The 27965-nt window shown below is 37.5% G+C and overlaps 1 protein-coding gene across 3 annotated transcripts in view; it reads left to right on the forward strand.

Moving 5' to 3' along the window:
- The first annotated feature begins 712 nt into the window (after positions 1-712).
- The window catches only part of kcnd3 (potassium voltage-gated channel, Shal-related subfamily, member 3), a 115233-nt gene continuing 87980 nt past the window's right edge, over positions 713-27965 (forward strand). For 2 of the 3 annotated variants that reach the window (XM_051904123.1, XM_051904125.1), the window contains exons 1-2: positions 713-1254; positions 2140-3316. In XM_051904123.1, coding sequence (XP_051760083.1) covers positions 2214-3316 — 1103 coding nt within the window. In that variant the 5' untranslated portion in view covers positions 713-1254; positions 2140-2213. The remainder of the gene's footprint in view (positions 1255-2139; positions 3317-27965) is intronic. The other variant, XM_051904122.1, reaches the window with a different exon arrangement.

The raw sequence follows: 27965 nt of genomic DNA on the forward strand, positions 1-27965 counted from the left end.
GGGCAGGGGTAAATGTCTTTACAAGCCCTTTTTTTACATTGGGTTTCATTATATTTAAGAGGAAAATTTGCCCTCAAATAGTCAAACCTACACACACACACACACACATTTGTTTCACTATATATTAGAGAGGACATTGCATAGACGTCCATTGATTTTATATCAGGTTAATGATACAATCTGTAACCCAACCCCTACCCCTAAACCTACCCATCACAGAAACGTGCAACGAACACTAGATTCAAATAAAAACATGTTTTAACCAATTTAAAAGCCTTTTTAACTAGTGAGGACCAGTAAAATATAGCCAAACCTGTGTATACACACACACACACACACACACAGCATTTTAGGAATTGTTGCATCAGTGTCTTGCATCACACAAAATATTAAAACAGTTAAATTTTGTGATCTATGAAAAAACAAAACACTTTTTAATCCTGGTGTGCCATAGTTTAACTTCTGATAGGCTACTATATTTGCGTGAATACTTTTGGTTTAAGCCTTACTTAAATTTAGCATGACGAATCAATGTGAGACTGAGATGACGTACAGGACGTTTTGAATGTCATCTTTAAATGCGTATGGCTACTGCGTTCGCGAATGACTTTGCAAATCAATTACCTTGTCCCCATTTCTATATCGGTTCAGGTAACAAAGCTGCGGCAACCAGGATAAGCCCACTATAAAGTAAGGTGAAATCACCCCGCTGTCAAACAGTGTGACTGGCGCGAAAGCGAGCATATACTGCCTCTGTGCGTTTCGTGCTCTCTCTGCTCCACGAACACCGATCGCGCGCGCAGAGCCAAACTAGAGAGCGCGAGACCTGGCAGCGGAGAGACCTCGGGGAGGGAGAAAGGGAGTGTGCTGGTCTATGTAGAGGAGAGAGAGAGAAAGAGAACGAGAGAGAGAGAGGTTGGGAAAAGACTACCACCTCTATCCATCAGCCGAGCATCCTGCGGGAGTCACTTCGTGCGCGCGAGCTGTCGGTGCGGCATTTCTGTCCGTCCGAGCAAATGGATCATAAAACAGCGCAGGATGTGACAAAGGGACGCGAATAAAAACTAAAGTATTATTTTTGCGACTCCAAACACGCCGGTTATTCATTTATTATTTTATTTTTTCAGTTGGGTTCTTGTTTTGTGTTTTTCCTCATTAATGTGCGGATTTTTCGGCGAACACTTTCTAAGTGATGTCAGGAGAAAATGTCATAAATGTAGCTGAATGAATGAAAAGTTAAAATATTTTTAATGGGTAAGTAACAAAAAACTCAACTGTTGAAAACGAGTTTGCTGTGTTTTGAACCATTAATTATCGTTGTTATTATTATAATTATTATCATCAATGATATTAATCAGTCTTGTTCATATTTAACGAATTTTATTTGGGCGCAGCTGTGGATAACCGCGGTTGAAGTGTTAACAGTGCAAATCTTGATGCTCGTAAAGTAAGAACTACAGCACTGTCAGTGTTTAGCGACCGATATTTCGTGGCGTTTTATTGTTTTGCATTAAGCTCAACAGGTTCGCATCTGTTTCAAACTGCAGTTGCTGAAGGGTTCTGTGTCTCGAGCACAAATCGTGCCTTACCCTTTGGCGTCTATCTTACTGAGAATGAATAGTTTTGCAATCAGCTTTCTTTACGAGTTGTCATGATGTATGTGCTGTATAATGTTATATATTTGCTGTCACTGTAAAAGCAAACTTAAACTGTAATATAAGAGCATTGGTATAGTAAGAATATATTTGTGCAAAGCATTGCCTATAAATAATGCCTGGTAAAAATTTTACTATTAACTAGTTTTTTGTTTTGTTTTTGTAGGCTTAAGGTTTGAGGTCTAATACAGTCTACCATTTGTGTTTTTTTCTTCTTTTCCATTGCAACTGTCTTCTCTATCTCTCCTTGTGTTTTGTTTTCCTTTTTTTTTTTTTTATGTACTCCTTTTGACTGTACTCTACGTGATTGCTTCCCTTTTACCTCTCAATTCTGCTGGCATCCTGTTCGCTCTTGCCGTCTTTTCACTCCCATTTCACATCTGTCTCACTCTCTCCCACTGGAACTCTCTCCACTTCCTGTCCTCCCACATTTGCCAACCTCTCACTCTCTTCTATATTCCCATCTCCCTGTCTCTCTATGTAGATGGGGTCTAATCTAATGTCAAGCTGGTTGTGAAGGTGTTTGATCTGGTCCCCTCGACCCCAGCCGGAGTCCCCATGGCTGCTGGAGTGGCAGCCTGGCTCCCCTTCGCTCGGGCGGCGGCCATAGGATGGATGCCCGTGGCCAACCTGCCCATGCCTGTCGCACCAACCAATAAGAACAAGCGACAGGATGAGCTTATTATCCTCAATGTCAGCGGCCGACGCTTCCAAACCTGGCGGAACACGCTAGACCGTTACCCTGATACGCTGCTAGGGAGCTCCGAAAAAGAGTTCTTCTTCAATGAGGAGACTAGGGAGTATTTCTTTGACCGAGATCCGGATTCGTTCAGAAGTATTCTTAACTTTTACCGCACAGGAAAGCTGCACTACCCACGCTATGAGTGCATCACTGCCTACGATGAGGAGCTGGCGTTCTTTGGAATCATTCCCGAGATCATCAGCGACTGCTGTTACGAAGAATACAAGGACCGCAAGAGGGAGAACACGGAGCGTCTTTTGGATGACCTTGAGGACAACAAAGACAGTAAACTTCCCAACATGACTTTCCGCGAGACCATGTGGAGGGCTTTCGAGAACCCGCACACTAGCACCATGGCGCTGGTTTTCTACTATGTAACCGGATTCTTCATCGCCATATCCGTCATCACCAACGTGGTTGAGACGGTTCCTTGTGGCTCCACACCGAATCAGAGAGACATCCCTTGCGGGGAGCGCTACACAGAAGCATTTTTCTGCATGGACACAGCTTGCGTAATGATCTTCACGGTGGAGTATCTGATGCGACTGTTTGCAGCACCGAGCAGGTACCGCTTCATGAGAAGCGTGATGAGCATTATCGACGTAGTGGCCATCCTACCGTATTACATTGGGCTCGTCATGACCAACAACGAGGACGTGAGCGGAGCCTTCGTCACGCTACGGGTGTTCCGCGTCTTCCGGATCTTTAAATTCTCCCGCCACTCCCAGGGTCTTCGTATCCTTGGCTACACGCTGAAGAGCTGCGCGTCCGAGCTTGGCTTCCTCCTCTTCTCCCTCACCATGGCCATCATCATCTTTGCCACAGTCATGTTCTACGCTGAGAAAGGCTCCTCGTCCAGCAAGTTCACCAGCATCCCGGCCTCCTTCTGGTACACCATTGTAACCATGACAACGCTGGGGTGAGTCATATTGTCTCGGAATGACTTTCTCTCTGTATATTTTTACACTTTTTAACCCTGAACGCACATCAAGCCACACCCCCAATACATATCAGAGGGTAAGTCTTAAACGGGTAGTTCACCTAACGCTCTCAGAAAAAAATATGCAGAAATTGTACCTATAGGGGTACAGGAGCTTGCCACAGCGGAGGCACCCTTAAAGTTTCAATATTGTACTTTATTTACCCCTAAAAGATTCATATTAGTACCTTAAAGGTACATAAAACTACTGATATGTACCTTTTAGAGGTAGAGAAGGTACAAAGTTATCCCTTTAAGAACTGTTGTATCCCTAAAGGTAAAAAATTTTTCTGACAGAAGAAAATAAAAATCCAAATCTGTACGAGTGCGTAACACAAAAGGAGATATTTTGAAGCTTTTTTGTTTGTTTGTTTTGGACCCCGCTGACTTTCATTATATGAACAAAAACAGTTCTACACAATATCTTCTTTTGTGTTTCACAGAATAAAGTAAATCATACAGGTTTGGAACAACATGAGGGTTAGTAAATGAGAACAGAATTTAATTTTTGGGTGAACTACCCCTTTAAGTAGGCCTATGTACAAGGTCTTATAAACCAACTAGCAACTTAAATGAACACAACTGTTTACAATATAACATTTCACCTCATCAAAAGAGAAGTGTTTCCCTGCAGCTTGTGGATTTTCCTTCTTTTCTGAGTTAACTGCTATTAGCATCTAACCCTAATGACCATGGTTGCTGACTGCAGTCATGCCTGCCTGAAGCAGCGGTAGGTTTGGATTTAACTCATTGCCCCAGGCTAGACTTTATTCATCCCTATTATGCACCAATTAATATTTAAGCTTGTGTGAAGCAAGCAGAGGAGCATCCTTCAGCGTTTCTCCAACACATTAACAGCAGACAGCAGCTGCAGAGCTGTATAGCACCATTCATTTCAACCCTACCCCTCATAAATCACAGGCCATTTATTTGTGTGTTCATGACTGATACATGTAGACATTTGACACAATGGTGTGTAGGATTTATTTATACAATTAGTTTGAGCGATTATATGGTGTATAGCTTGAGTAATCGGCTATACATCGGCTGCTACAGCTACTACTGTATGTAGCTGTTGTGTCACTGTGGCTTTGAAACTAGAGCTGAAGTCAAAACGGTCTTTGACGTCCTGTCTAGATGGCTGATCATTGGCTGAAGCACCTGCCCTCGAGCCCTGTGACCCCAAAACAACAAGATTAAGGACTTCATTTATTGTGAACAGTAACTCATGAATGTTACATTGCCAAATGGTTTGGTCCTTGTTGAATACGGTTGTGTCGGTGTTCAGGTTATTCTGAGGTAGAATTACAAAGAGATAGACATGGACTTACTTATTTACGCTTTCCTTTGAGAGTAATCTGTGTATATGTGGATGGCCAAACCTCTTAACAGGTCATTGTGGGTATTATGTTGAACTATAACCTTATATATCATCCTTATTGTTGTCTCAATGTTGTAGTCTAGTTTTACATGGATTTCAGAGTAGCGCAGATCTCATTACTCATTACTACATTCGCACCAGAGATCCAGTCTCCACCCGCATCTGAGACTTGACCTGACATGAGAGCGAGAGAGACTCTTCTCATCAATAAAACACACGGTAGAAGTGTGTGTCACTGTGACTAATGTTCTCAGGTACATGTGCTGAACAATGTAAACCACAAAGACATTTCCAACCCTGCTGACATCATGTGATCTCACTGCATGTGTGTGGGAGTGTTTCCCATTCAGTTCAAACCAGGTATAAGGGATCATTTTTACATCCCACAGTTGATTGTGACAGTAGGTTCAGGTTCGTATCACATCATGACACACCTGTTGATTCTAAGGCTTCCTATCTGTGCTCTTGACCAATGCAGTGGTGTGTTTTACACACCTGGTGCTTCTTTTATTCATTGATTCGTTCAGACTGAAGTGCATGTTAACGGGGTCTCCACCTCACTCCGCCAGAGTGAAACGCAGCACTGCAGTTCAGCTTCTCTGGTGAGACTAAGACATCATGTTACCATGTAAAACACAGACCCATTGCCCTACGAACACATGCGTGATACTCAGCATGTGAGCTAGGAGAACTAGTTAAACAGAAATATCAAACATATATTGTGTGCGAATGGTTAACTGTTTCTTCTGTACCTTGTCATCTGTCTGAAGTGTTTTCCTCCTCCTCTGTATTGTTTACATCAGTAACATTTAATTTAGCTGCTCTACTGTTGAATTTCATGGCTCTGTGTTTTGTCTTGGCAAGACAGCAGGCTGAGTTGAAAATAAAGCAAAAGAATGCAAAAGGAAAGAGAGAGTGAAAGAATTTTGTATTGCTTGGATGTTTCTCTTTCTTAGTTTAGGAGACTTCAAGTTATGTTTTATGTAAACATCAACTTTGTCTTTGATGTTTCTCCTAAACTTTCTAGAGATGCACTGATACTAAAACTCTGGCTGATAATTATTTAGATGTTATGGCTGATAACCCATAAATGGCAGATATAAAAATGTTAATATATTTTTGTCTAAATAAATAAATAATAAACATGAATGAACATAGATATTCATTTTGGTATTTGCTAAAGATTACATTTAAAGGCACAATATGTAAATTTTCGCCGCTAGAGGTCACCTGTTTAAAACAAAGGCGTAGCTTGATGACGTTGAGATTGAGCTTGGAATCTTTGGAGTTGTCGTCTTCACCTCACAGGTGGTGGATAAGAATCAGGACGGGACTCGGGCAGAAATCATGTTCATAGATGAGATTATTAACGTTACTGTAGTATGAAGCAGTGCAGGGCGAGTGCTGTGGGAGCTGAACGAGGCCGCTGGAGCAATTGCTAATGAGAGACGAGCGCGACACGCGCCTCGAGAGCAGCGGAACTTTTATTATGCTGCTTCCGCTTTTTCCGGTCAAGTGTATGTGGGGTAACGCAACGCTGTTTTGTCACATTAGATACATTTGAGCGTGTTGAAAATGATGTTATAACATTACTCTGAGTGTTCACTCGGTGGCTGTTAACACTTGTTGCACACTGCAGTAAGCTAGATCGATATTAGAATATCATATTAATAAATGCTGGATGGCTTGTGTTGATGAATGGCATCCAATTAATTTTAAAACATATTGTATGATGGAGAAAATGCTGTATTACTGTTACTAAAAATAAAGCTGCATCTGATTATGCTATGTTAGCCACAAAATGGTGTTTTTCTCTGAGGCATGGTAAAAACATGGTACTCGCAGAAAATCAAGAAAACGAGATTCAAACAATATGACTAAACATGTTGAGCTATATAACATTAATTAGTTTTTTGTCTATAAATGTATCCAAACAGTTGTTAATAAAGCGTAATATATTAAAGCTTTGGTTTTTCCATGGTTTCTACAAAATAAAACCGTAAATCGAGGGTGACACAGGTTTGACATCATTGATAGGTCCGTGTCCTGGTTAAAATGGCTTATTTCTCTGGATTTAAACATTCTTGGAAACATCTGGAATAATGTAAGTACACAAGTCAACAAAATATATAATACTGTTCTAGTGGTTTTTGGATATTTTAATCCAAAAATATTACATATTGTGCCTTTAACAGTGTTATTACATTTTTAAAGATTACCTTTGCTGTCATCTAATGTTCACATAAAGTTAATGTAAATGTTAAATTAGTGGAAATTAACTTCACAATTAAATATCAAATATGCAGATACCAACTACTAAAATAAATATCTAATATTGGCCAATGACCAATATGGTATAGATATACATCCCTAAAAAGAAATAAAAGCTTTTTTCTGAAACTCTTGAGGAGAAACATGTTTCTCAGAAAGCAAAATATCTGAGAAGCAGGAGATCTCCATTTGCTCTCCATCTAATCTTATTGCTATCTAGGAGAAAACAACTGAGATATTAATGCTATCTCTTTTGTGATTTTTCTTTCCTATGGGATTAACCTTTGGCATATGAGTGAATGAGACCAAATGATTGTGAACCCTATGTTGCGTGTTTTGCAGCAAAACATCAGATTTTGTGTTGCATAAATTGTCCAAGCGATGATTCAGTTGCATCATGGTCCATTTGTTAATCTGGCCTTGAACACAGTACTGGAACAACCAGACCAGATCCAGGCAGGGTTTTATCTGCATTTTAAAGCTGTTAGAGAGAGAGAGAGATTTTGACCGTATGAGGGCAGAGTCTGTTTTGAAATTACTTTGAGCTTTTACACTTGTGTTTCTGATGTAAAAACAGGAGGCTGCTGAGGGATTGCGGATTTACCGAAGGGAGATGGGAAGCGAATGGATGTTTGTTTATTGATTTATTTATTTATTTGCGGTAATAAGATGGTGTTGACCTTTAGGTGGAGTAGCATATTCTAAATGACCTTTAAAGAAAAACACAAATCTCTAGTGTGCTTTACAGCACAGTGGCTTGCGAGAGATACACCTGAAATATCATTTTCATTCTCTTTCTCTCTATATATAATTCTCTATATTGGTACCTTATTAGCCTCTAGCCCTGCAGTAGTAGTTTTATTGGTTAAGATATGCTCCCTATGTTATGGACCTATGCATTCTGCACGCTAATGTTGCCATGAAGAAAATCACCCTGCTAATGAGGGCTTTCAGTTGTTACCACAAGCATTAATTAACATGACACTCAGAATTCACGCCCCTGTTGCAAGCACTGAATAGATCCAGACTCGCCATTCGGCCCCAGCACAAGGATGACTGTCTCTCGGCTTCAACTCTGCTTCTATTGCTCTGTTGGTAGGTGAACATGCTTTGTCGATACTGATCAGAAGCATTGATTAAAGGGAACAAAGGATGAGGTAGAAGAGGATAAGGGACAGAAAGAGGAATGAGGTTGAATCCATTAGCAAGGGTGAATGATGATAATCACCCACAGCTGCAGGGTGTCAAACCAAAGCGTTTCGGATCGGTAAGGCAACATATGTCTGTGTGTGCGTGGGGGGTCACTGAGTTCAGAATAGCTGTTTCTCTCATGACGTTTGCTGTCAGGGGTTGTGTAGGAGCAGCACAGTACAAAAATCGGTAAAAATCGACTTTCAGTCACACCAAGGAGACTTTTGTGTTTCTAATGCACTTGATCTACTTTGTTGTACATGGAGATGTGAAGTTCTCAACATCATGAACTGAAGCAGTAGTGGTGAATGTATGTTGAAATGGATATATAGCCCACCTTTGGTGTCTAAAGGTGAAAACATGACAGTTTTATTTTAAACTGAAATAATTGAAGCAATTACTGTTTTATGTATTTTTGATGAAATAGGTGAGCATAATAGACTTCTTTCAGAAAAATGGCTCCAAAACTTCTGAACGGTAGTACAGTATAGTGGTTTTCTTCCAAAAAAACAAAAAAAAACAAACAAAAAAAATAGGTCCTATTAATGAAATAATTAAAATAATTGATGAGAAACAAATGTTTTAATATATGAAATGTGTATTTGTCCACTTTAAATGTATATGTGCATAACAAAAGATTAAATGTATTATTTTCAGTTGTACTTTTTTTTTAATTCTAATTAGATCTACTGTAGAGTACATTCAAGTCTGAACCTTCACTCCCCACATTTCTCATAGAGCATGTGAAAATTACCTTTTCAGTCAGAGACAGAATATTTCACATATATTTTCACCTTTCTAAGCTTAACTTTTGGGCGGAGTTTGCACCTCTTCCTTTGTTTGTGCCTTCGCTGTCACCTTTCTCTACTCATCTTCTGCATCTGAAATTGCATACTGTCTGAGTAGGTTCTACTTTTGATAAAGAACTACAAAAGTATGCATGTGTATAGTATGAATATCATCGAGCATGAATGTGTGTAGTATGAATGCAGTCTGAATGTACTACATCCGCTGCCATGTTAGCATTGTCATGAGGGCTACAGTGTGACTTGTGTAATTTCCCTGCCATTCACGTCCTCTTTTTCATGGTCTGTGAATAGTAAAGTGTCCATTGGATGTGAACTTCAGAATCATGGAAGAAGTAGTAGGTCATCTGAGATACCTTTTTTTGCCTACTGTTTTATGAATGCTGTAAATTCAAGCATACTACTCATTTCACATACTGTTTTTCACCTAGTAGGGAGATATGTGTATTTAGACACAGGGCTGGCTCAGAGCAAATAAAGTCACAACAGGTTTTTAAGCAAGCCATAGAGTTTTAAGAAAATAAATATTATTATTGGACAAAAATGTATCCCAAAATACTGTGTTGAGTCAGAATTCCATAGGAAAAAGAATACCGGTCAATTTGACCCCCTTCATGCATTCTTGGGGTAGTGATACAAAAATTACTTTTTTCCCCATCATATGACCAAGAAATTACATTGATGAGGGTCAGAAATTAGTTTTTTGAAGAATTCATTGATTATCCAAAAAATAAATGTTTTCAGTGATAAAATATTTCAAAAATCACAGCATGGCTGGTCAGTTTGACCCTATATATGCATTCTAGGATTAATGAAGAAGCAGGTCACCACTTCTATGAGATGTGGTACTGGACAGAATGGTATGAATCATACAGCATGGCTTCAGAAGACTTGCAACAGAGCACACAGACTACTTTTGTGTTGTTTTGTGTCCTTGTTGAAGCTTCAGAGTTCCAGTGCCCATTCATTGTAACTGCATGGGGGAAAAATCAATCTGTACAATTCTTCTTAATTCAGTTCTATATAAGAAAGAAACTCATATGGGTTTGATTGAATAATGGCAGAAGAAGAGAACTAATCCTTTAAAGCAAATCACAAAAATATAAATTTAAGTATTCAATCCAATCATTTCTTTCTCTCTCTCTCTCACTTTGTCTATCTCTCTCTCTTTTTTCCCTACCCACAGTGAACTTCTAAGCTTGAGCTGTCTAGATGCTATATCCATATCCCCATATCCATCTCTAAAATAAATAAATAAATAGCAGCCTGTCTTTATCGGCACAATTTTGTTGTGGTGCATTTCATCGAATGGCATAGAGGGAATTTACGAAATTCAAATGAGTAAAGAGAGAGATAAAAAATCACTTGTTTGTTTGGGTTTTTGCCTCTCTTCATTCAAAGGGCTTTGTGTTCTGGGAGGTTTAGAGTTTCTATGATGGTCAAATTGCTGCCATTTCATCCCATCAGCCCTCCATAAACACACACTTCCACCATTAGCGATCAGATCTGATGACATATAATGGGAGCATCAATGAAGGAAGGTATTGTTACTCTGCGCCCAGTAAAAAGAGCATTAAATCCATTACCCGTACAGTTATTTCCACAAGCTTTCAACCCAATGCTGATTTCAGTTGATCCAGTGGTCACTGGTCATAGATGTCTGGATTTCTGAGGGTTTTATACTGATTTGCCGTGCCTTTGTTTGTGTTTGTCGGCTGGTTTAAAGCTGTCGACAGAAGGTATGAGGAAAGATTACAGGTGTTAGGTCAAGCTCTCCACTTTAATGAAAGGTCATGGGAGGAAAGTGACAGTCAGAAGAATGTCTGACCTTTGAAACCTCAGAAAATACCACTCCAAAAAGTGAGTATGCTATCTACTCTGATGATCAACTCTGAGTTCAGAGCTGTGAAACTATAAATTTTATATACCGTGATGTATGCAGAGTTGGCGCTTAAAGGAATAGTTCACCCAAAAATGAAAAATCTGTCATCATTAACTCCCTCTTGTAATTACAAACACCTATGACTTTCTTTCTTCTGTGGAGGAAGATATTTTAAAGCTGAACTTTGGAGTTCAAATAAGTCCTGACTGACTTTCAATGTATAGACATGTTCACAAATTCACTATTTTTTTTTTCCAACCCTATAAACATAACAATCATTACAAAATAAATTATATATATATATATATATATATATATATACACATTTATTTTCTTATTTTATTTCCCCATTTTATTATTTTAATTGATTTTATTTGTTCATGAGCTCTAACTACAACTTTATGTCTTGATGGCTAAATATGGATAAGATTAATAAAAAAATCAAAGATACAGAAAAACTTTACATCTTAAATTAAACTATAAATAAAAAAGAATTACCAATGAAGTCACACGGCTGCTCGCTGATACAGTGGTGGGAATGTTACTACAGAGTGATAAAGGTTTCAAGTTCAATTCCCTTTTTGTCAGGGGACAATTTTGTGATAACCTTGACCTGTACTATATGCCGCTTTTATCATCTCTATTCCATTTTTGGCTTCTAGCAGGTAAAGAGGCTTTTTTTCCACGAGCACTTATCCTATTTCTATGGTACAGACACATAGCAGCCAAAGTGAGGGGGCAGCGAAGTAAAGCCCAGGGAGTTGCTGCAGAGAAAGATACCCACTAGGTCACAATTCATTTTCAGTCCTGTCAAACTGTCCCGAATATTTATCTGAAAGACGTGTATGCGCACCTCACGTCACCCCAGAGAACGCTTCTGGGGAACGATCATTGAGAGGAGGCAGTGCCTCCATCGCGCTATTGGCTATTGCGCTGTTTACACAAAAAATCCCGCCTCTCATTTTTGTGTGTGTTCTGATTCACAAATCGAGTACAAACCGCAAGTATGAACGAATAAATAATGGTGCTAATGGAAAGACTAATTAAAAAGTAAGAAAACAACTCACCCACTTGATATCATCGTTTTATGTCACATCACATTCAAACTTGAAATGACTGGTAAATGTGATCTGTGAGGGTTTTTTAGTGAGCAATCTGTTTGGTGAAAATAAAGGTACATCTCCGTGTCTGTGACCATCATGACACCAGTAGTGTTTACCGAGCTGTGATGACTGATGATCTGAAAATAAGTTAAAAATAACTCCTGAACATCTGTTCACAAATAAAATACACATGAAATATGAAATGTTACTGTGGTCTTATAGTTAGTATTTTGGAATAAATGTAAAAATATTAAGAAATATACATTTAAAAAACAGTCAGGACTTTGCCTCCTCATTTCAGAACACCACTGGTATATAGCATATGCCAGGATTTGCCATTGCTCAAAGCAAATACTTTCACAAATAACTGATGTATTCATTTTATAGAGTCGTCGCACATCGTGGCTATTAAACATAGTAAAATGCATGAGAAAGATATAATAGTTTGGTCAAATATGACATTTTGGCTGGTATGGCAGAGAGAGCATTGCCTCTGGATGCCCTCCTGTAGTGCCGACCCTGATTGTATGCTGTATATAGAGTGCTTATGACAGGTGTACAAATTGCCATCCCTCTTCTCAGCATGGCAAATGATCATTGTTTCCTGCTGAAATTCCCATAAGCTGATATATCGAGGCTCTTGGAAATCATATATGAGAGTATTCATTAACGAATAATGTTTGTATGGAGAGAATCTTTGTGTTCATTGTCATAAAAAGCTCATTAAAACTGCATAGAGAAAGAATGAATGAATGATGATGGTGTTTTTTTGTGCTGCTGTGTGCAAATGACCGTGCTAAAGTTACGCAGCTGTGTGATCATCTTAAATATGATATTTGCAGTATTGTCCCTCTTTCATACAGACACTCACATTTTCCCCTGAGACCGCTTCTGTGCGTGTGCTGTAAACGTATAATTTCGCTCTCCCCTGTGCTCTTTTCAGCTGTAATTGTTTCACGTCTGGGTTTTTGTCTCTCTGAGTCTAGCTGATCCACACACTGAATCGTGAAGGTTTCAGAAGGTGATTTGTCACTCAAACACATGGAGTAGTTAAGAGCAGACGTCTGACAGATTAGTCTCATGACATGGAAAGATAGCATAATGAATACATTTCAAGACTTCATTCATTGCCGCCAAATCTCTCTCTCTATTACAGGTTGCAGGTTTAGTTTCGTACTGTATGCAAGTATAAAAGAGAAACTAAAGAAAATATGGATATAGCACCTCTTAAAATAGTGTTTAAAAAGTGTTTTAAAGAAGACTTACATGAGCTATGCTTTATGTTTAAAACCAGGTTGTTTACATTTTACCACAGAACCCCAAATACGAGAATCGCTTCGCTCAGGGCCTCCTTCCTAAAATGTGACCCTGGACCACAAAACCAGTCATAAGTTGCACAAGTATATTTGTAGCAATAGCCAACAATACATTGTATGAGTCAAAATTATCGATTTTTCTTTTATGCCAAAATCATTAGGATATTAAGTAAAGATCATATTTCATGAAGATATTTTGTAAATTTCCTACCATAAATATATAAAAAATTTATTTTCGTGAGTGGATATGCATTGCGAAGTACTTCATTTGGACAACTTTAAAGGCAATTTTCTCAATATTTTGATTTTTTTGCACCCTCTGATTCCAGATTTTCAAATAGTTGTATCTCGGCCAGATATTGTCACTTATGACTGTTTTTGTGGTCCAGGGTCACAAATATAAAGTAAGCAATATAAGTTAATGTATAAAGACATATAATTTTCTTCAATAAAGTTAACACTAAGAGTAGTTACAGTATATGTAAAAACATGAAGAAAACTGTAAAACTACAGCTATCAATAGAATAAAATAACTGTATTAGTCTCATGATTTCTAACCATTATTTAGAGTAAAAAAAAAGTCAAATTTGTTAAACACTTATTTAATAAGTGTTAAAGGGGTGGTATAATGCCACTTTTACAAGATGTAAAATAAGTCTCTGATGTCCCCAGAGTGTGTATGTGAAGTTTTAGCTCAAAATACCCTACAGATAATTTTTTATAGCATGTTAAGTTTGTCACTTTTTGTGTTTTTGTGTGTGTCCCTTTAAATGCAAATGAGCTGCTGCTCTCAAAAGGGGGCGGAGTTTCAGGAGCTCATGTTAGCACTTAGCAGCGCCAACCATTACCTTATGCAGACTCCCTGAAAATGTCACAAACTGTTCAGCCTTTTATGTTCAAAACAGAGTCTGACAATGATGGAGAGACTCAAAAAGATGTGACAACATTTTGAATGCAACAGGACGGATGAATTTATGTAGCTGATGTGGAGTTAACTATCTTAAAGTCATTGATTAGCATATTCTGTCATGATAATCTATAAATCGCTCGTGTGGCATCTGTTGTAAGATGCTTACAGAGCCAGAGAATATATGCTGCATGAAGATAGAACAGGTATAGTTTAGTTTAATTACGGTTATAACTTGTCATTTTGTCAGCTTGCTTTTATGACATGCCATTGCATTTGTGTTACGTACTCTAATGCGGTAACATGGCCTCGCCCCATTGTTGCGTGTTCTCGGGGGCAGGGTTTATGTAAATTCTAGGGTTAGTGATGTCACCAACCCGGGAAGAAGCTCGTTGTAGTTCCTACCAGCTGTTTGTTGTAGTCCTTAAACAGACAATTCTTTAAAAGACAATATCTCTGTTTGCATTGAACTTTCAGCATTTTAACTTTGCAGATACTGTTTATGCTCAAGCAGCAACATTACACACTAACTAAAGTTAAAAAAGTGAAATCATATTTTAATAATAATAATTAAGAAGAAGAATACATTTATAAATAAATATAAAAAAAAAATTAAAACAGAGTAAGGATGACAAACAGAACCTAGCTAGGATTGTTCTAGTCATGTGCCAGTATATTCTATTCTATTCTATTCTATTCTATTCTATTCTATTCAAATATAAAAAAAGAGCGAAACGAAATGCATTAAGGAGGAAGAAGAGTCTGTGACTGACAGAAATGAACGTCTCTCCCACTCAGTGTTTCTGTTTAATGCATTTGGTCATTGACCACTGTCATCTTAACTGCTGGTAATGAATCTGCTACTGTCACACTGAATAATGATTTCACTCCACACCACCACCAGCTGCTGCTGCTCGGGGCTGTGCATATGTTTCTGCGTGTGTGTGTTTTGTGTATGTGTATGTATGTGTGTGTGTGTGTGTGACAGGATCAAAAACTTTGCTTGTGCTGCATTGAATAAACTGGGATAAATGTCTGTTGTTTTTGTCTTTGGGCTTCAATTTAATCATCATTAGTGACTCATTCAGAGACATGAAATGGATGGTTTGATAGTCACATGACTGCAGCAGCAACACTTCATACATACTGATGCACGCGCACAAGCCAACACACACGCAAAGACACACATAAGCACACACCCGCAGCTACCCTTCTGTCTCCCGCGGATCCTTTTCGGCCCCAGCTGGTTGATGCTGGTGCTAATGTCACTAAACAATCATCACTTCTGCGTGGTGTTTATGTTTACTCCTGATATTAGTTGCTCATGGCAACAAATTAATTAATGACTCTGCAGTGATAGCTCCTGCTGCTCTGAACTAGTGCTCATAAAAACAAATATGCAGCTTTAAACAGATGGACTCTGGAGTGAAAATGTGGCTTGTTGTGCCTACCAGCCTCTGAGATCCAATTCTCTTTGAAAAGAGAGGACATGTGACCGAACGCTGACTGAATACTGCAGAAATCATATTCTTTATCTGTATTTTTCTTGTTTTCCAGTTAAAATTATGCATCTCTGTATCCTTGGTAAACAAAATTTTGTAAGAAAATCAGACTTGTTTTCAGAGAATAAATTTTGACTTAAGTTTATTTTTCTTGTCCCACTGGCAAGTATTTTCTCCCTTATTTTTCAAGCATAAACTTGACTGACGTTTATGCTTACAGTTAAAGTTTGTATGCTGGAACATGTAGGTTGCTGTGAGTGTAAGCTAGAGGACATATCTAAACTTATCATCACCTTCATCTGAAAGTGTAGACAGAGAGAAAGAGAGAGAAAGTGTGTGTCGGTATGTATGGAATGGAATAGTAGCTGACTGCATACTGAATCTTGACACACTGCAGAATGTTGAAAACAATACAGTAATGTTCAAAATTTGGTGGTTGGTAAGTTTTTTTTCTTTATGTTTTTGAAAAAAGTCTCTTATGCTCACAATGGCTGAAACTAGGCTTGCTACGGTAGTCGGTGTTACCGGTGTTCAGTCGCAACACCGGTTTCATCACTTGCCCACCGTGGCACTGAGGTTAATTTTTTTTTCCACTTTAACGCATTAAAAATATTTGCATTTAATGCAATTAACGTAGTATCCGTTTTCTGCGTTATATGATCAAGCTCTTATTCATGCTAATGCTTTTAAACCATACAAGCGCGACAAGGCAAAAGAGACCACGCTGTCTTGTGAATGTCCTGCCTATGTGACACACACACAACGCGCGCGCGCCAGTATCGAGTTCTCTTCTGCTCTTAACGAACCATAACATACACAAATTATGCCAAAATGTCCGTTTTGTCGAGTGTTTTTCAGTAAGATTAACCCACCATTCAAGCAATTGCCATTAATTTGAAAGTGAAAGTCGGCCTTTCCGTAACAAAACATCGAAAGCTCAGCCGAACAGCTGATCATAGCTGTACAGGGCGGGTTTTTATTTTTTAATGTCAGAAACATTCCTCGTCACGGAGAGCGCAGTTCATGGTTGCATAGCAATGACAGACGCCACGGGAGAGCAAATGCTTTGGAAACAAGGAGAAAACGACGTGGCCGCGCTTTCCACGCGTTTTTAGACGCAATATGTGAACGGTCCCATAAGCGGTTTAAAAAAAAAAAAAGAAGAGGCCCCGCCCCCCAGTGACACCGGTATTACTGGTGTTGTCACATGTCGATTAACCGGTGGGAAAATTTTCTTACCGTCACATCCCTAGCTGAAACTATTTCATAAATGCAGTAAAAATATTTTAAGACATTTTATTGCTGTGCAAAGCTGAATTTTTGTATGATCCTGCAGAAATCATTCTAATTTGCTTATTTTGGTGCTCAGAGAACATTTCTTATTATTATCAACATTTGTGCTGCTTAATTTTTTTTGTGGAAACCGTGATACATTTTTTTAAGGATTCTTTGAATATGAAGTTCAAAAGAACAGCATTTAGTTCAAATAGAATCTTTTGTAACATTATTAGTGTTTTTTTTTTTTTTTACATTGAATATTGATTAATTACACATTTAATGTGTCCTCCTTTCCAAAAACTGACCCCATATTTTTGAATGTGAAACAGAATGCAGTATAAAGCTGCAAACATTTCAGTATATATATATATATATATATATATATATATTTACATACATACATACAAACAGCAAATCCCCGAAACACTGGCTGAGATGAAGCTGTTCTCAGCGGGTACATGAGGACTGCAGGGCCGCTGACAGCCTGGAGCTCGCATCTCCGAAAACGACGAAACAAATTGTAAAATAGGCGCTATGATTAAATATGAGTCACAAGTCATATCTTTTATAGGACAAGTCATGTCCTTTGGCAGTCCGATCAAATAGTCAACAAGAAAAAGATGGTAATTATTAAGGTTGTGGTTAATTTTATTTTGTCAAGCTTGAAATGGAAAGTGCTGCATTGTGGGATGCCATAATCTGCTAAGTGTGTTCTGTGTACTGGAAATTTGCAAATGTAGTAGGTTATCCAGATCTATGCATGCAAAATTCAGATATATGTGTATTATTTTGCTTCATTCTACAGTATACTGCAGAAATAGTAAGGTCTGAGTTTGTGAGATTGTAAGCATGTGTGTGGTTTTATTACTACAAATAAGAGCAGTAAACCCCAGTGTCCTTCTCTCTCACCTGTGTTATTTTCCACAGCTTTTATCTTTATTTAAGCATTACGCAATCACACCACAGGACATCTGCACCCAACCCCCTGTTCTTTTTAACTGCATCTGTACCCCTTGACCATTTTTTCACCTTTATATTCCTCCTCTATGATCATCCTGTTCTTTTTCTCCATCAGTACAGTATCAGAAGTTGGACTGCGGTGAGTCAAGGTGAATCTGGTCAAAGAACTGAACAGCATCCCAGTGGGACCTCATCTCACTGCGGTCACACCATTGTCCTCTCAGGTTTTCCTGCTTCACACAAATGTGGTTAAACAGCTCGAGGCAAACAGACCGGTCAGAACGCAGCCAATTCCACCGACACCTTCTGCAGAACCGCAACATCACCTCGGATGCACACAGAGTTCGATCCAATCAAATGTACTCAGGACACAGTCGCGTGATACTTTTAGATGCGTCCCATTTTGCGTACTTGAGCACTATGCCATTTTGTAGTATAAATAGAGGGAGTAGTGCGTTCACACTGAAAATTCCAAAAATAAAAAGTGCACTTTAAATACCCAGATGATGCACTTAAAGGATTAGTTCACTTTCAAATGAAATTTACCCCAAGCTTTACTCACCCTCAAGCCATCCTAGGTGTATATGACTTCCTTCTTTCTAATTAACACAATTGGAGATATTAATAAATATCCTGATGCATCCGAGCTTTATAATGGCAGTGAGCGATACTAGCGAGTATGAGCTGAAGAAAGTGCCTCCATCATAAACGTGTACTCCACGCGGCTCCGGGGAGTAAATAAAGGCCTTCTGAAGCGAAGCGATGCATTTGTGTAAAAAAAAAAATATCCATATTTAACAAGTTATGAAGTAAAATATGTAGCTTCCACCAGACGGCCTTCCATATTTAACGTATTTAAAGAGCAATGCCTCTCGCAGTTCAAAATGCTTACGCTACGTCCTATGCCTTCCCTATTCAACTTATGGAAAAAGCTTAACTGATACGATGCCAGTTCGTTTTTTTTCATAACTTGAATACGGAAGAACGGTCTGGTGGATGCTAGATATTTCACTTCATGTCTTGTTAAATATGGATTTTTTTTTACCCAAATGCATCGATTCACTTCAGAAGGCCTTTATTAACCCCCCGGAGCCGTGTGGAGTATGTTTATGAAGGATGGATGTGGATGGATGCAGTTTGTTCAGCTTCATATTCGTTGGTAATCGCTCACTGCCATTATAAAGCTTGGATGCGTCAGGATATTTATTAATATATCTCAGAATGTTTTCATTAGAAAGAAGAAAGTCACCCTGCCTTTCATGTCAGTCCCCCTTAAAATCTGCGATTAAGTTTTGTGATTCAGGTTTGCCGAAAACAGCTGCTACAGTCATTGAAACAAACTTAAGTTTGTTACATTAAGTATTATTCTTAACTCTAGTCAGTGACGGACCCTACCAAAGCCAACGTCTCTCATTCGAATGCTCTCTGCTCCAGTGTTGTTATTGGTAACTAAAACTATTAAAATAATTTTCAGTAAATTAAATAAAGCTGAATTAAAAAATAAATAAATAAATAAATGCAAAACTTAAACTTAGAAAACTTAAATGAAAATTAGAAGCATTGCCTAATAAAAATAAAACTGAAATATTAGATTATTAAAGCTTTATAGAAATATATATAAAAAAGCTAATAAAAATGACAAAAGCACAAAACAAAACTTGAAACTAAAATTAAAAATGAAACCTGAAAATATTCAAATAAAACCTAATTCAAAAAAATAATACTTTAATAGTAAATAATATTAAAATAATACTGCTCTGCTCCAGTGTATCACAAATTAAAATGCAACCAAATTTGCTACCATTACTGATACACCTACTGCATACAGATGCATTCAGTCCCTTAACCCACTGCAAAACAGAACATACACAAGTCCACAGAATGCACAATATAAACACACTCTTGCCAAACTACAGATATTCAAATCACTCTCTCAGCCAAGCTGCTGCTATTTTAGCAGCCAAACTCGTTCACAAACATGCACGTTCACTTACATAAACTTACAAACACACACACTCCAGGGCACCAAATGCGTTTGTAAACAGGCAGATGGGCCCCTTCTGCTCCTGATCTCGTGTCCGTCTCCACAGCCAAAAACTGCTGATCCAGGTCACACACTTAAGGATAAACACTGAACAATCAGAGCAGACGCAGCACATCTGTTCTCAGACCAGATTATTCAATGAGCATGTTTACATGCGCTGTTATAATCTATCTGTACAAGTATACATGACCAGTGTTGGGGAAAGTTACTTTTAAAAAGTAATGTGTTACAATAATGCGTTACTCCCTAAAAAAAGTAACTAATTGTGTTACTTAGTTACTTTTTAACCTGGGCTGGGCTTGCTTCTTTGTTTTTAATAACAAACTGAAGTTCTATGTAAGTTCTAAGTGAAATGAATAAACCTCAGGCTGAAGGAAATGCAAATTCATGCCTGTACAGTAGAGGGCGCAGCTCAAACAAACCTTTCAGCCATTCTGGATTGCAGAAGAATAAGATGCAGGAGTTTAACACTCTTACTTCAGCAATTAAAACAAACAAAAAAAATGAAACACTAATGTAATGTTTAACAAAATTTTTGCTTTTTTGGTTTTTGAATTGGATCACCACAGTTCAGCAGCAAATACATTGGTTAATAAAGTGAGATTAAATACAAAGTATATTTGTGTTATTTAACATATTTAATTATTGCAGGTTTGCGTAATATTCTGAGTTTGCATTTCACAGTTTTGAGGAATACTGAATCTTTTTGTGCAAGTGAGATGAGTAAATGTATGCTCACATTTAGTCTAGAACTACAATAACCATCATGTTTACACAGGGAACACAACGCCTCTACACTTACTCCCAATTTCTCTCAAAATGAGGACAGGAGAGCTGTAAGTCAATAAATGGGAAAACAAAGTAGCTTGTGTTGCTTATTTGAAAAATGAACTCATATCTTGTTGTACATTTAAAAGTAATGAGTTACTTTAGTAACTTGAAAAAGTAATCTGATTACGCAGCTTGCGTTACTTGTAATGTGTTATGTACAGTGTTGGGGGTAATTTAATATTTCAAGGATTAAATGCACATCAATTGTCTTTTGGAGCACTCAGCTGAGGCCATTTGTTGTGTGCTTATTATTATTCACAACTTCACAAAATCCAGACTGGTAAGATTTCAGTCGGACAAAACATTTTTGAAAACAAATTAATGCTTTAGTTTCAAACTTTTAAAGTGCATGTAAACGTACTTAATGTCCATCTGTTGACATTTTGAGCAGGATGTTTATTGGTGTAATGAAAATGGTGTTATTCTGATTTTAAAATGGTTAGTTCCTACACATCCTCTGAATGGACTTATATGCTTCAACTTCCTCTTGTTTCAGTCACTTGACTGTGGAAACATCTCTGACACCACTGGTTAACCTTTGATTGATTTTTTTCCTATTTATCTCTGCTTTAATCTCTGTAAATTGCTTTCCATTGACTCTCAAACTGGTTAGATTTGACTGCCAGAATAAAATGTTGGTCTGCAGGATCATGGTGAGATGTTGAACATATTTTTTTTTATTGAGATCAATGGAAAATATAACAAATAACTTTCTCAAGGTATTATACAGACCTTGTTTAGCAACATCCAGTAAGGATGTTGATGCAGCAACATGTCCTACTAGTGTAAATCATGTTTTGCAGATTGCAAACGTGTTGAAACATTGCAAATGTACAATGAATTGAGTAAGAAACAGACGAATAATGAATTCTAGCCTCGTTAAATCCACATCCTATAGATTCTGAGTGCAGGTGTCCAAACCACAGACTGCTCTTACTAATTGAGTTCGACTTCTGCTGGATAGTTCAGTAGCTGCAAGGTCAGATTTATTGACAAAACTTCAGTTATTTGGCATAGGTGAAACTAATCAAGTAGATTTGAGATCTGTGAACTTCAGAAAGACCATGTTTGAAGTTTTTCTAGTGATCAGCACAATCCATCAGCAAGACCAATGCTAAACCATGTAATTTCATGTTAGGATATTATGTCATCTTATGTTATTTTGTGTAGGTAATCTATTTTTAAGGATGTTTAGATATTTTGACTAGAAATCAAGACAAAAATACTTATTATAATAATGTTGTTTGGCAGTGTGCAGAATCTGCATACAAAAATTCACATACTGTGCACTTAAACATATGTAAGCAATAAGGTACGAGAGGCTGTGCTGTATCGTGAATAAGTCACGGCTGAAGAGCATTTGCGAAGTGCCTGCAACCCCTTCAGCCGTGACTTATTCACAATACAGCACTAGCCTCGACTACCTTATTGCTTTTATGAAACAGTTACCACACAATACAAAAATTAAAGCCAAAAATATGTATAAATGTAACTTTCATGAAGTAAACTTTCACTAAAAGCCTTCCTTCCGCCAGAAAAAATAGTCCCTGACCGTGAACAGCAACAGAAGTTACATTATTAGGCCATTAGATGACGGCAAAGACTGTCTTTATGAGTGTGTCAGTCAGTAGTGAAGACTTCTATATTGAAAAGACTGAATTGTTGCGAACACGGAAAAGATGCAACTGACAAATGCTTTGACTAGCACTGTCAGTCACGGGAAAACCGCTTAACTGTTAAAAGCACAAGATAATACATCGGACATTTAAACAGATTTTTTATTATGAACATAGGACTGACCTGAAGGAAAATGCTAAATCTGAACGCAGGTAATAAATTCGCTCACTCGATCTCTTTCTCGCAATACTCTTCTACATGATAGAGTAAGCTTCAATGAACAATATCATTTGAGAACAAACAGTTTACGTTGCTAAGAGTGGTTGCTAAGGGTGTTGTGTAGTGATACGGTCATAGCCGTGTTTTATCATGAATAAAACACAGGTATTGACCAATCAGAATCAAGGACAGGAACTGTTTTATAAAATATAATAAGCTATACTGAACACAAACGAGGAGATCTGATAACCCCTGGCCAGTGTTGTTACTGTTAACTAAAACTATTAAAAATTGTTTTGATTAATTCAAAATAAAGCTGAAATAAAAAAAAATATAAATATTAGATACAAAAAATTATAAATTGAAGCTAAATAGAAAGATTAGAAAAGCAAAACAAAACACATAACAACATTACTAACACTTAAACCAAAATTAAAAAGAAAAATGAAAATATAAAATAAAAGTTTATCGTTGCTGTCGTGCAGAAACTTTATCTCTAAAACACCACTTTTGGGAAAAAATGGAAAAATTTAAAAACAATTTTTTAAATAATTCAACAAGGCATTGTCAAAGTTGATATTGTGGCCTTTTATATTAGACACTTGCATGTGTCATATTATTAACATTTTACCAAAATCAAACTCAAATATATATATATATATATATATATATATATACATAGTGTTTCTTGAGTAAAGAAAATGCTGTACTTATTCAAAGAACCAGTTCTGTAGTTACCTTTGCATTGCAAACAAGCAGAGACGGTCCAACTGCATGCAGCACTATGTATATTCGCGATAGATGCAGGTGGAGTTATGAGGCTTTACCGACAGTGTGAGGATCCAATGGAGTTATGAGATTTACTCACAAGCTCTTTTTAATACTTTTCATTGGTTAAAAATGTGCATAATCCACATGAAGAAATAAAGGGTGACCAATATTTATGATTTAAATTCTATAATAGTAAATAATACCAAAATAACACTGACCCCAACACAACAGCTAATGTATATAAAAGGCAAGAGGCTTGATGCGAGTTATTAGTATATGATGACAGAACAGAGTACAGAGCTAGAGTGACATTACCTTATGTAAGTGTGCGCTTTAAAGGGACGGTTCACCCAAAATGTAAAATTCTGTCATCATTTACTCATGTTTTTCCACATGAATAAATAAAACACAAAAGAAGATACTTTGAAAAATGTTTTCCATTCATTGAAATTCAATTGGGAGCATTGTTTTAACCAAGTTTGGAATGACATGAGGGTGAGTAAATGATGACAGAATTTTCATTTTTGGATAAACTTTCCCTATTAAACCTGTCATGTACAGCTCTCTCATGCACGTACACAATAGATAATTTAAAGACTGAACACGCATTCACACTTCTCACTATCGTCTACACAGTCATGCATCACTCTTACACATTTACTATGAACTAACTGTCTGTGTGTGAGAGAGAGAATGAAAGGTGCTGCAACACAGAGGAGCAAAGAATAAACTCAGTGCACCCAACCCCACTCATCTTTTTGTTTGTCCCTCGCTCTCTCTATCTCTCTCTTTTTTCATCTCTTCCTGCCTGTGTGTATCTAAGAGAGAGAGAGAGAGAAAGAAAGTGTGGGTAATCCAAACCTGGCTGTCAGTATTTAATTAGAAGGGGTCTGTGATAACATTGCAGCAGTCACAGCAAAGAGGACCGTGTGTGTGTGTGTGTGTGTGTGTGTGTACTGACAGATACTTTCGCTAAGAGGATGGCTGTTTTATACAATCATCTCACTGCTCTCTATTAAACATGGCAAAGTGAGGGCAGCACTGACAGGCCCTGGGACTAAAATACACACACACACACACACACACACACTCGCTTGTATAAACACATACATAAACTTTTTTTTTTTTTTTGTATCCCTAATAGAAGACGGTATATATCTGGATGTTATGAGTAATTATTATTCCGGCCTTCTTATTTTGATTTAATAAATTATCTGGCCATGTTTGGTCAAAGTTAAGTGATAAGTTACAGTTAGGTGCAGTTGCAATAAATGGGGCTTTTAACTGAGGCTTTTAAGCCTCAAAACAGATGCAAAAGCACCATAAAAGTATCTAGTCCACATGACTTATGCACTACATTTGTGTCTTTTAAAGTACACTGATAACTAATGTGTAAATCTGTAAAGACAAAACACTTTGTTCAAGACACATTTATACATTTAGATTATAGGGTACAATAATGGTGCAGTAATGACCAGAGGCTCTGTTGGGAAAATGATATAGGTGTTTTTTGTTCATTATTCCTTGCTTTATATTAAAGAAATAACTGATAAAAAGGCCTTGATCAAAAAGAAGATGGTGAACAATCTCCTGGTTGTTCTGTGTGGCCCTAATTTCAATATCAATATCCCAGAAAGATAAAATTCACCTGCATCATAAAAATGGTCATCAAATCAACTTTTTAATCCATTTTATGGTGAGTCTCCAATGCACACTTACCATTGGACCTAGTCTTATTAGACTAATTTCATTATCTTCAATGTAGCATTTTGTCTTTTTTAAGTCTTTTATGAACTACTCACTGCATCAGATGAGAACATTCACATTTTTTTCTCTTACCCTAGTCTCTATTTCATTCTTATTTCTCTTTCGCTCTCTCTCGCTCACACACATACATCAGATGAGATCCAAGTAGGTTGGAGGTCCATTTTTTTCTTTTTTCTTTTTTGTCTCCATTTCCATCTCCTGTTTCTCTATCTGTCTTTTACACACATGCTCGCATGCTATCTCTCAGAATGATTTTTCTTCAGATGCCAAAAATAGCGCGGCACCCTCAGGCTTCACATGCAGCTGAGGTTAAAGGTCACATGCTTCTTTCATCAGTTCTGAAGATTCTATCTATTCAACCTTCTCACCCAGTCACCACACACGCACACACATAGACGGCACACAAAATCACCGCAGATATATTCAGACTATGAGGGAATATAAGGGAAATTCAATTTTTGAGGATTTAGCACCTAGTGAAGCTGTATTGCAGATGCTAAATAAAATAATACCACACAGCATACTAATATCGGTATATAATATTTAATTATTCATGCTCATTTTCCACTATTTCCACATTTCGATTACTTTTGCCATCATCCAGGCTCACTTAATTTAATAAAACTGTTAAAATGCAATTTTATCAAATCTCAAAATGAATATCCATTTTTTTATTTACTGTACAGTATAGCGATGACTAAATGCACTTGTAGTGTTTAAAATTACTGATTTTAGTTTTTAGTTTTATGTTTAATTGTCTACAAATTGCTATAGATATTTAATGTCAGCCATTTATCAGTCATTGGCCATAACATGAAAATTGGCCAAAACATGAAAATCTGTCAAATTTTTTAATATTGAATGTTGCGATGCCTAAATTCACTTTCAAATGATTAGCATTTCAGATGATTCATTTTAATTTTTTGTGTTTAATTTTTAATTAGAAAAAAATATTTAGAATTGTAATATTGGCCATAAAATGACAATAATTATCATCTTATCTATCATATTTCTTCAATATCTGTGCATCCCTTGTTTATTCTCCCCTATGAAGTATGCCCTGATACCGAATATAATAGTAGAATTTTATATTAAAGCCATCTGTCCGAGGACTGGCCTAGCCCTGCACTCTGAGCTAAAACTTCATTGGCTCTTTCCCAGTATTGATTTGTTTTGACCCATTTCTCTTTTCCTTATTTAGACACCTGTATTGTCCTGTCCTCTCTCTCCCTCACAGTGTCTCTCTCTTTGTCTCTTGATTGTCTTAATTAATGTGTGTTAAAGACTCAGCGCAGACGTTAAAGTTCACTGCTGTCGGTGCGTGTGCGTAACCTCTCATTCATATTCAATTAGAAACATTTTTAATATGAATACTAAATATCACAGTCAGCAGCGTAATTTGTGGTGCTGGAAGTATCATAGTAATTTTTTTGAGGCAGGATTTCTTTTTAATTACATCAGCTGTACAAATGTCCTGCAAATACAGTGTGAATGTTATATCGCTACATAATCCTCTGCATATTTCATCAGACAGGAGAAACATCCTTACATTCATGGCTTTGTCATACTGTCACAAGCACAATAATAATGATGGATTATCCTGTCGTTCACTCTCGTTTTTCTCTCCCCCTCGCTGAGAAAACGGACCGAGGGGACTCGTTTTTCTGCCTTTGCTTCTTTCATTGAAATGGGCAGGGTTTGCATTATTCAGTGCCTGATATACGGTTCACAGAGTGATGTAATACTCCTATCAAGCTCTGGCGAATTGGTCGGGTACCCTCAGGCTCCTGCGCTCTGATTGGCCAAACGACTTCCTTTCCCAGTCCTCTGACTGGCTGAACACCCTTGGGTTTTGTGATCTGATTCGATGCCGCACAGCCTTCTGCTTTTATATGCAGTGATTCAAACATTTGTAAAGTTTGGAGCATGCACACACTTGTGCGTACAGTCAGCAATAACAGAGCGGAGCGATCAGCTCAACTGCAGCTGTCTGTGAGTTACTGCTCCACTTTTGCAAGTCATCTCCAGTTAAAGGAGAAACAAGCAAGTGGCAAAGATGACTAGTCGTCACTCTGCAACACACAAGCCGTTCCTGTCAACTCAGATCATGACACATTATTCAGCACTGATTGAAAATACAAAAACTGAAGTATTTTTCCTATGTAATTCTTAGTTTTCATTCTTTTGCAGGTTTTATTTTTATTTTAGTTACAAACCATTTCAGCATATTTGATTCTGTTTTGCTAAAGATGAAATCATGATACAGACTTTTGTTTTAAAGGTTTAAGGGCATTCAGCCAAAATTAAATGTGTGTCATTATGTTCACACCCTCATGTCATTCCAAACCCATCTGACTTTCTTCCGTGAAACACAAATGGAGATGTTCAGCAGGATGCTCTCTGCCACATAATGAAAGATAATAGTGACCATGGCCATCAAGCTCTAAGAAAAAATTGAAAAGCAACAAAGTTTTATAAAAGTAGCCCATACTATTGTTGTCAAAAGTGCAGACTTCGATACCAAGTCGGTACTGACATTTTAAAAATGTGACGCTTTGAGCATTGTTAAGCGGATTCGTAAACACCTCTGATTGGCTATTGTGTTCACACACTCAACATATATATCTGCGAGTGGCTACAATGATCAACGCTTCAAAAACATGTTGTAAATAGACATTAATGACACTCTTCACTGAGCGCTTACACAGATAAACATGGGAGCGCGTGAAAGCAGGCACCTGCT

Source organism: Ctenopharyngodon idella, chromosome 8 (genome assembly GCF_019924925.1).
Source record: "Ctenopharyngodon idella isolate HZGC_01 chromosome 8, HZGC01, whole genome shotgun sequence".
NCBI lineage: Eukaryota > Metazoa > Chordata > Actinopteri > Cypriniformes > Xenocyprididae > Ctenopharyngodon > Ctenopharyngodon idella.